The sequence below is a fragment of the Octopus bimaculoides genome, chromosome 25, assembly GCF_001194135.2.
Source record: "Octopus bimaculoides isolate UCB-OBI-ISO-001 chromosome 25, ASM119413v2, whole genome shotgun sequence".
Taxonomy (NCBI): Eukaryota; Metazoa; Mollusca; class Cephalopoda; order Octopoda; family Octopodidae; genus Octopus; species Octopus bimaculoides.
In genome coordinates this window covers 20,683,826-20,693,226 of record NC_069005.1, presented here as the reverse complement: position 1 = coordinate 20,693,226, position 9,401 = coordinate 20,683,826, and the positions used below count along the sequence as shown (strand labels likewise).

General features: G+C 36.7%; 1 protein-coding gene across 2 annotated transcripts in view; it reads left to right on the top strand.

The window, feature by feature from the left end:
* Window positions 1-9,401, top strand: part of LOC106875171 (DNA polymerase epsilon subunit 2) — a 38,298-nt gene that overhangs the window by 1,947 nt on the left and 26,950 nt on the right. Inside the window, exons 1-4 of one of the 2 annotated variants that reach the window (XM_052976757.1) lie at window positions 1,720-2,664; window positions 3,828-3,928; window positions 5,668-5,743; window positions 8,078-8,155. In XM_052976757.1, coding sequence (XP_052832717.1) covers window positions 2,645-2,664; window positions 3,828-3,928; window positions 5,668-5,743; window positions 8,078-8,155 — 275 coding nt within the window. In that variant the 5' untranslated portion in view covers window positions 1,720-2,644. Of the gene's footprint in view, window positions 1-1,719; window positions 2,665-3,827; window positions 3,929-5,667; window positions 5,744-8,077; window positions 8,156-9,401 lie in introns of those variants that run through there. The other variant, XM_052976756.1, reaches the window with a different exon arrangement.

Genomic DNA, 9,401 nt, shown 5'->3' with positions numbered 1-9,401 from the left:
GCTGCACAACATCTTATTGTTGCTGAAAACGAAATGCTCAATCTCATCTTATCTATATGAATTTCTATGGCGGAATTCAATTCCAAAAGAAAAAACATTTGTTTATTTTTTGGCTGCCATTTCTGAAGTGTATTAATGTTGAGTAGGTGAATTTCTAGAACTGCATGGTGACCCTCACTCGGCGAAAATAGATATATTTTAATGAAATTTTCCACAGTGCAATATATTCAAACATCTGGAGCATAACTGTAGAAAATTTCATTAATAAATATCTATTTTTAATGAACACGATCTCATTGAGATCAGCATGCAGTCCTAGAAATTTATCTGTTGAATTTCATTATCATTTCCATCGACAAAGTTCTCTCCATGCACAATTGTTTCTTTTCTGCCAGTTGTTTTTGACTCCGTTCCGTCGGGTACTCCCTTAATCATTTTAAACTTTTATAAGAAATTCCGTCGCATGCTGTTTTAGAAAGAAGCAAAAAAAAAGCACGTGTGTGATTTATTTATAAACAGCTAAAAGAAAACGGATAATAATGGTAAGTCGTTCAGTTATTTCCCTTGAATATTTTTATTTACCTTTTTACCCCCCCTAAACTTGAAGATTACCATTCTAATCTACGCCATCTTAGAGATATTTGTATAAAATTTCCGATAAAATCGATTATTCCTTGAAAAATGTGTGACCATGTGGGCATAACTACAGAGTTGTACCAACCATGTGTATGGCTAATAGTTGGAAATTCTTTGTGTTCAGTCTCTAAGACTGCTTCTCATTGAGTATGCCAATCGAAGTATTTCAGCCTATTTTTTTTTCTTTTTCAGTTCTATTCTAGCCCAGGGGTTCTTCACCATTTTAAAAACTACTTTTATTACACACACACACACATATATTCACAGCAAGTTGTTTTACACCTGTTACACTAATTATTTTTTGTTTTTGACACCGGGTCAAACACTAGTTTAGAGGCCATCAATGTGTGACGATGCGAATGTTCCAAGTCCTCTCCCCACCTCAGCCGTTCGCGAGCGCGCATTTTTTTTTCTTCATTTTCGTTCAGAGCAAGTTGTTTTACACCTGTTAGACTAATTTCTTTTATCGTTGAGCTCCGGTCAAACGCTTTAGTTTGACTAAAATTCCTATTTTGTTTATCACCCATTCACTCATGTAGGCTGAACTATGCAAAATGTTAGAGAAAGAAACCTGTTTGAAATAGAGATTCTTGAAAAAAAATTTCAGAATCGGAATCTCCATAGCCTAAAACGTGGGATTCCGTAAAAAAAACAATAATAAAACAAGGGGGGAAAGGTTCAGATTACATATAGTCCATCTGGACCCAGCATTTTTTCAAGAGCCGTAAAAATACTATTATGGATCCCCAATTTACTATTTTGGGTACTATTCGAGAAGAGTGGTTCCGGTGCGCGCATCCGCGCTAGCTAGTCGTGACTAGTCGATCCTACAACGACTATCTAGCTCGAATGCGCAAAAGTTGCAAGGTAAATTTTTTTTTTTTTTGGTAATCTTCAAGTTTAGGGCGATAAAAAAAATAAATAAGAATATTCAAGGGAAATAACTGAACGACTTACCAGTATTATCCGTTTTCTTCTAGCTGTTTATAAATAAATCACACCCTAACGTCAATCAAATGACGTGTGATTTATTTATAAACAGAGATGTACTGAGAATACTGGTAAGACATTCAGTTACTTCCCTTGAATATTTTTTTTTTGATCCCCGTAAACTTGAAGATTACCTTTTTTTTTTCTGTTGACACTTCCCTATCTCACTCTAAAAACGTCGTTTTACGTTCTTCCACGGTGTATTTTGGTGTCGCATCTATTTCAGTAAACCCATTGTACGCACTCTAACAATCAGAATATATAGTCATTCCTGGTTTTACTCTTTTACTTGTTTTAGTCTTTTGACTGTGGCCATGCTGGAGCACCGCCTTTTAGTCGAGCAAATCGACCCCAGGACTTATTCTTTAGAAGCCTAGTACTTATTCAATCGATCTCTTTTGCCGAACCGCTAAGTTACGGGGACAAACACACACATACAAACATACACACGCACATACATATATATATACATATATACGACGGGCTTCTTTCAGCTTCCGTCTACCAAATCCACTCACAAGGCTTTGGTCGGCCCGAGGCTATAGTAGAAGACACGTGCCCAAGATGCCGCGCAGTGGGACTGAACCCGGGACCATGTGGTTGGTAAGCTAGCTACTTACCACACAGCCACTCCTAACTATTGGAACACTCAAAGAGTTAATTCTGTGATGCCCATCGTGCGGATGATCCTATGACAAGCACAATGCCTGGCTGGGTTAACCAGGTGATTTCAGCAACAGAGTTCCTATTGCTCAAGAAGGATGTTTTGGAGAACACTGATTCCTTGATAACTTTTTTTAATAAGTGGTAGAAAAGTTTCAGAAGAACGGTCAGGTACAAAGACTAAAAAACCTATTTTTATCCTCTCTATCCCATCCTCCGTTGTATTTGCGCTTGCACATCAGAGTCATCTATTTCTACAATGTGCCCAAGTCCACCAATTTGGTAGGGGTTACACAAAAGATAATTGTACTGATACCATTTGAACTACAGTAGATTTTGAAAGACCGACTTTTTAATGGACTCTATCAAAAACAGGTAGTGTATAATTTATTTACTTTACATAAATTATTTACTTTGTGTAAAAATAAAATTGCTTACTTTGTTTAGAAAAAACCCTCATACATGTTTTGGGTCAAACTAAAGCGTTCTAGCCTGAATGATGTTATTCAGTGTGCTAGAAATAGCAGTCAAATCTCCTTAAAATAACACTCTATTGTCTTATGGTAAGGAGACATTGTGTTGATGGGATGGTCATGGTTGGAACGTTTATTTAATGATAGGTCTGTTGGATGAGGGTTGACATTGCAATAAGCAAGAATGTATTCATCACACTGCAGTTATATAGTCCTCCTAGACTATGCCTGAATTAAAGACAAAGTATTCATGGCTGGAACTTTTTTCATCCTAGACCTACTGGGTGGTCACTAGCCTGGGGTTAAACAAAATATTTTTTGTTGTTTCATGTATCAAGGAATCAGTGTTCTCCAAAACATCCTTCTTGAGCAATAAGAACTCTGTTGCTGAAATCACCTGGCTAACCCAGCCAGGCATTGTGCTTGTCATAGGATCATCCGCACGATGAGCATCAGAGAATTAACTCTTTGAGTGTTCCAATGGTTACAAGTGTCAAATGACATTGTTCACACCCAGGATGTCAGTTGGCATATTGTATGCCAACTGTTATTCATGTATGTCATTAAGCCAATTAGACAAGTTTGTTCAAATTAGGCCGTGTCAAGAGAGGGCTCTGCGCACACACTAGAGTGGAGGACACTATGATGAATTTTCAGTATATCATTGTGGTTTCAATGCTTTTTAGCTAGGACTGGCATACTACACAATATAAAACACCTATCTTCAGCTTTTGTAGAGTAGAGGGCCCTACTGACAGGTCTCTAGTTGGACCCTACACCTCCTAGTGCTGGCCCTGCATGCTGAGATGAAAATAAAATTTTTCAAAAAATTGCGTATGTTAGTACTTTTCTTATCACAAGAACAGCCACAATGCACACTGTGAGAAATTGATAAAAACCAGTGAATCTTCAATTTCATACAATTAGAAAGTTGCTTTACAAAATTAAATGATCATAGAGCAAAAGTTTCCCTTTGTTGGAATATGAAAAAATTACAAGTTGGAGGTGTGAACTGTTACCGCAGAATGATGGAGGTTTTCAACCTGATTGTTTCCTGTTTTTCAGTGAAGCCAGTAAATTTCTTTTGGAACATTTGGAGACTATGAAATCAAGTAAAAGAATGCAGATGATTGACAAAATTTTGGAGAATGTAATGAAGCAACCTTGTGAGTAAGACATTTTTCTTTTTCTTTTTTTTTCCCTCTACTAGGAGTTCTGTATTATTGAGGTTTGATTGAATTTATGTTCCATTCCCCAGTTTTGTGGTCTTTCCTTTGTTTTTCTATTCTTTTCAACCATGGGACTATCCATGTCTAGAACCTATCTCCACACTCATTTTGACTATAGGACATGACTCAGCACTGGTAAACATATTAGGAAGCCTCTACATGGGTCTGCTAGAAACATTAACCAGATCACTCATAAATTACATTCTTTACCATCTCGGAAGTGGAAGGACAAAGTTCAGAGAGCTCCTACCCCTGCTGGTAACAAAGGGCCCCTCTCTCAGAGTGAAAGACAGATTGTTTGATCCTGTGTGTGCAAACTGCTATGCTGCATGGCAGTGAAACATGGGCTGTGATAGCTGAGGATATGCAAAGGCTTGACAGAAACAAAGCCAGTATGCTTTGCTGGATGTGCAATGTCTGTGCATGTTCAACAGAGTGTAAGCATCTTGAGAGAAAAGTTGGGCTTAAGAGGCACCAGATGTGGTATGCAAGAGAGAGGACTGTGCTGGTATGGTCATGTGATGCATACGGATGAGAACAGCTGTGTTAAGAAGTGCTGATCTCTAAACGGTGGTAGAGGTAGACCCAGGAGGACGTGGGATGTGGTGGTGAAGAATGATCTTCAAACTTTGAGCCTCCCAGAGGCAGTGACTGGTGACCGTGATATTTGGCAATGTGTTATGGTTGAGATGACCCATCAAGCCAAGTGAAATCAGTTGTGCTAACTGGCACCCGTGCTGGTGACACTTAAAGAACACCTTTCGAATGTTGGGCCTCACAGTGGCAAAGTGGCTGACTTCCTTTTGAGCATTGGGCCTAACGAAGGCAATGACCGAGACCTTCAGCATTATGTCATGCTTGAGAAGACCTATCAAGCTGAGCAAAATCGCAGTCATGGCAGATACCGGTGTCTTGAAAATGGCACGTAAAAGCACCCATTGCACTCTTGGAGTGGTTGGCATTATGAAGGGCATCGAACTGTAGAAAACCATGCCAAATCAAACTGAAGTCTGGTGCAGCATGGACAATGGATATTAAATGATATCTATATATATGTATAATGAAGAAAGCAAAATAAAAAAAAAAATCAATTCTAGCTTAAAACATGATTAAATTAAAATGAATAAGAATATAAAATAAGCGTTGTTATAATACATAAGGAATAAGTGAGAGGATAATTAAAGATGTGAGTATGAAGAATGGACATTGAATAAAGGAAATGAACATGCAATAAATACAATAATGCAGAAGGTGCTGCACAGTGATACTGAACCACTTTGTTCAGAAGCAATGGGCATAAGTGGAAGTAACTCATTCTCTTCAGAGCTGCTTCCTTCATTGAAGTAACATCAATGTCTAAGAAGTGGAGTCTGGCTTTTGCCATTTTTTATTTGTACTTTAATCATTGTGGAGCTCTTGACAAGAAGGCTTCATTGAATCTGTAATTTTAGCACAGAAATTCATCAATACTTATTCGTACCTCCTCCACATCACTTTGTGTTATTATTATACATTTTAAGTTCATATTTTCCCTAAGTCAGCTTTGCCTTTCATCTTTCCAGAGTTGGCAGTAAAGTAGTCAATTTTACTAACCTCCTCCCTAGCCAATTTGTGGCCTTCTATCTCAGTAAGAACTATTTCAATGAAGTTTATAGTTTTTTTTTTTTCCTTGTTAGTGACATCATCTTTGATAGATCGATTTACCTGCATGACTGCACTGCAGGAATGTGTTGCTGGTAATGAAAACGATGGGTAAGTTTCTTGTTAATTGATGGACCCTGTCTTTTTTTTTTTCTCTCCCTCAACTTTTACAGTGAGCATTCAGTTTAATTTAGGATTATGTATTTGTTTCACAAGACCGTTGATTTGGAAATGGATATTGTTATACATAGTTGGAGATGGTCATCTTTTACTAATTAAAACAAGCACTATTTATTTGATCTTCACTATAGCTTTATTATTTTTTTCACTTTTTAGTTTATTTTCCACCAAATTTCTTTTGTCACACATTCTGTGACTTCTGCAGCTCTTCTGTCCCACATGGTCTCCTCTTACCAGACAAATAAAATAAATAAAAATATATACTAATAAAACTAAAATGAAGATCAAATAAATAAGGTGTGTTTAATTGGCAAAAGATGACCATCTTCCAGTATAACTATTCAATTCTCTCCCCCCAGCACACTGAATTGATGTAAGTAGGTCTTGAATTAAGGACCTATGTACAGTGCAGCACAAGACAGTAAATGTGTGGTCATAGCTACTCAGAACTGTGACTACCTAAATGCATTGCCATCCTGTATTTGATACCAAAACTTGGTTGGTGAGGAGAACATGTGCTGCCAGTGTCAAGTGGAATGGTTTTTGTCAAATATTTGGATTGACGGGATTTTTAATGAGTTGGACAAAATTCTTTGCCATATTTAGGTGCCCTTCTACCTTGTTTTGGTCATTAGACTTTGGCCATGTTGGGGGCACCATCTTGAATTTCAGTTGACCAAATTGATCTTAGTACTTATTTTGTTTTATCTGTTCTTATTCTATCATCCCTTTGTCCACCTAATAAGTTACAAGGATGTAAACACACCATGATAGGTTGTCAAGTAGTGGTGGGGGACAAACATAGTCAAAAAAAAAACTAACACACATGACAGGCTTCTTTCAGTTTCTGTCTATCAAATCCACTATGAATACTTAGTTGGCCCGAGGCAGTAGAAGACATGCAATGGGACTGAACCCAGAACCATGTGATTGGGTCAGTAAAATAAAGTACCAGTCAAGTACTTGGTGTAATTTTCTGTACTCTCCAAAATTTGTAGCCTTGTCAAAAATACATATAGATACTTGTTACAAACAGGATACATGACTTCTCGTTAAGATGTCTTTCAGTATTTCTTGCACTGGTGTTTTTGTTTTTCTTTATTTTTCTCTCTTTTATTTCTTGTTTTTCTTTATTTTTCTCTTATATTTTCTCTCTGTTTGCTTTTCCCTAGAAAGTGTGAAAAATAGTTAATATTTCCTTCAAACTTTGCTTTTGTTATATTTATTCAAACCCCAAAGAATCCTTCTCAGTGCATGGCTGTGATGCTGCCCCACTACTCCTGCTCATGATCAGAGAGATACAAATATTATCAGCCACTAAGGGACATGCTCAAGTGGTTAAGGTCAAGCAACTGAGAAGCAAATTGAGCAGAATATTTGCTATAATGATATTTCTGCTTCAGCAACTCTGCACAGAATCAATCTGAAATGTAATGGAAAATAGGTCAGTTTCAAAACATTGATGTCCAGGTGACAGAAGCAAAGTTTGAAGGGAATAGTAGTCATTTCCTTTGATTTCTAGATAGAAGCAAATAGGAAATAACACTTACTGACCAAAGACAGATAAAAATATGTTGATGCAGAGTTTTGTATGCTAGATGCTCTTCTTGACAACAACCAACCCTCAGCTGTTTCCAAACTAGACAATTATCCAGACATACTTATTTAGAGAACTGGAAACAAGGACATCAAATGAATGAGCCTTTGGTTTACAAGAACTCTGCAACATGTCAAGAAACCCAGGGATGTATCTGGTAAACTGCAAGCAAACAATGCTATTCACATGAATAGTGAAGCCTTTGTTAACAACCAGTAAACACAAAGAAGTGAAAGGAGATACACACTCACACAAACATGCTCACACATCTACTACAGGCTTCTTTCAATTTCTGTCTACCAAATCCACTCACAAGTTGGTTGACTTGAGGCTATAGTAGAAGATACTTGCCCAAGGTGCCATGCAGTGGGACTGAACTCAAAATCATGCGGTTGGGAAGTAAGCTTGTTAACCACACAGCCATGTCTGTGCTGAAAATTCCTCAAATTAATGGAAACATTTTCAACAGTCGAGTCATTAGAAATCTACTGAAAAGAGGACTAAATGAGAGTTGACAGCTGTACCTGGCAAGGTAAATCTTGATGTAACGACACATTTGTTATTACTTGGAAACTTAATCTCGTTACCAACTTTGAGATTTGAAATAGAACATAGCTCTTTAGTCCTGACCATCTTTGTTATTTAAAATATTTGTTGTTTGATTTCAGAGAAAATGCCTTTAGTGTGATTGATGCGTTTTCAGTGCCAAGATACACTTATGCTGAAGAACGGAAAAAATTCATTTTGTAAGTTATCCTTAAAGTTTGCTGCTTTTTTTTTTTTTTTTTTTTTTTTCCTGGATTGATCTTGTTCACCTTTAAAGCCTTCAGTATCAACCCTCTCAAAACACCCTTGGTTCTATGATACAAACTTCCTCTTTTAAAATGATTTAAATAAAAGCTTTCTATTAAGACTTCATGATAATTTATGTTTCAGACATTAATTTAATGATTTCACATTTTGGCCTGCAATTTTTGTGGGGAGGGTGTAAGTCAGATGCCTGTATATGTACAGCTATGCTACATGGCAGTGGAACATGGAAGTTTAATGATTGTTTGATGAAGGAAATGTTCTCTATGTGGCCTGTGTGTTTTCTGTACTCAGTTTATCATTTTGTCCACGTTTTTTTGCTATGTCCTGTACCTAGATATGCATCTATATATACATGTTGATGTAGGTATGTACGTATATATAATATATACTCATATGTTAATTGTATTATATATATATATATATATATATATATATATAGGTTTAGCTAGATTAAGAAGTTTGCTTCCCAATCAGGTTCGGTCCCACTGTGGGGCATCCTGGGCAAATGTCTTCTATAGCCTCAGGCCAACCAAAGCCTTGTTAGTGGATTTGATAGATGGAAACTGAAAGAAGCCTATAGCATCAGTTAACATCCATTTTCTATACTGGCATGGTTTGGATAGTTTATTGGAATCCCATGAGCCATAAGGCTGTGTCAAGCTCCAATATCGGCTTGGGCATTGTTTCCATAGCTGGATGCCTTTTCTTATGCCAACCATTTTACAATGCATACTGGGTGCTTTTCTCATGCCACTGGTACTAGTGAGGTCACCAACTAACTTTAACCCTTTCGTTACCATATTTCTAACCAAATTACACCCCTTATGTGTTTCAATTAATTTCTAACATAATCATAAATTTAGGCTGGTTTCGTTAAACAACTCTAACTTTTTTATTTATCAACATATTAATGTGATTTTTGGAAGATAAATTCACGAAAGGTTCTCAACCAATTCTATACCAAAATTTTTGTCACAAAGTGACTTTAATTACAGGTAAATTCAACAAAATATAAAATTATTAAAATTTTTGTTCAAACATCGCTATAGAAAATGGGTTATTAGCTAATATTCAATTGGGTATACAACAAAATATTATTATAGAAGAGTCGTGCACATTACTGGATTTATTACTGTCTCTTTTGTCAGTATAACATTAAAATCCAGAGCAGTACCCAGT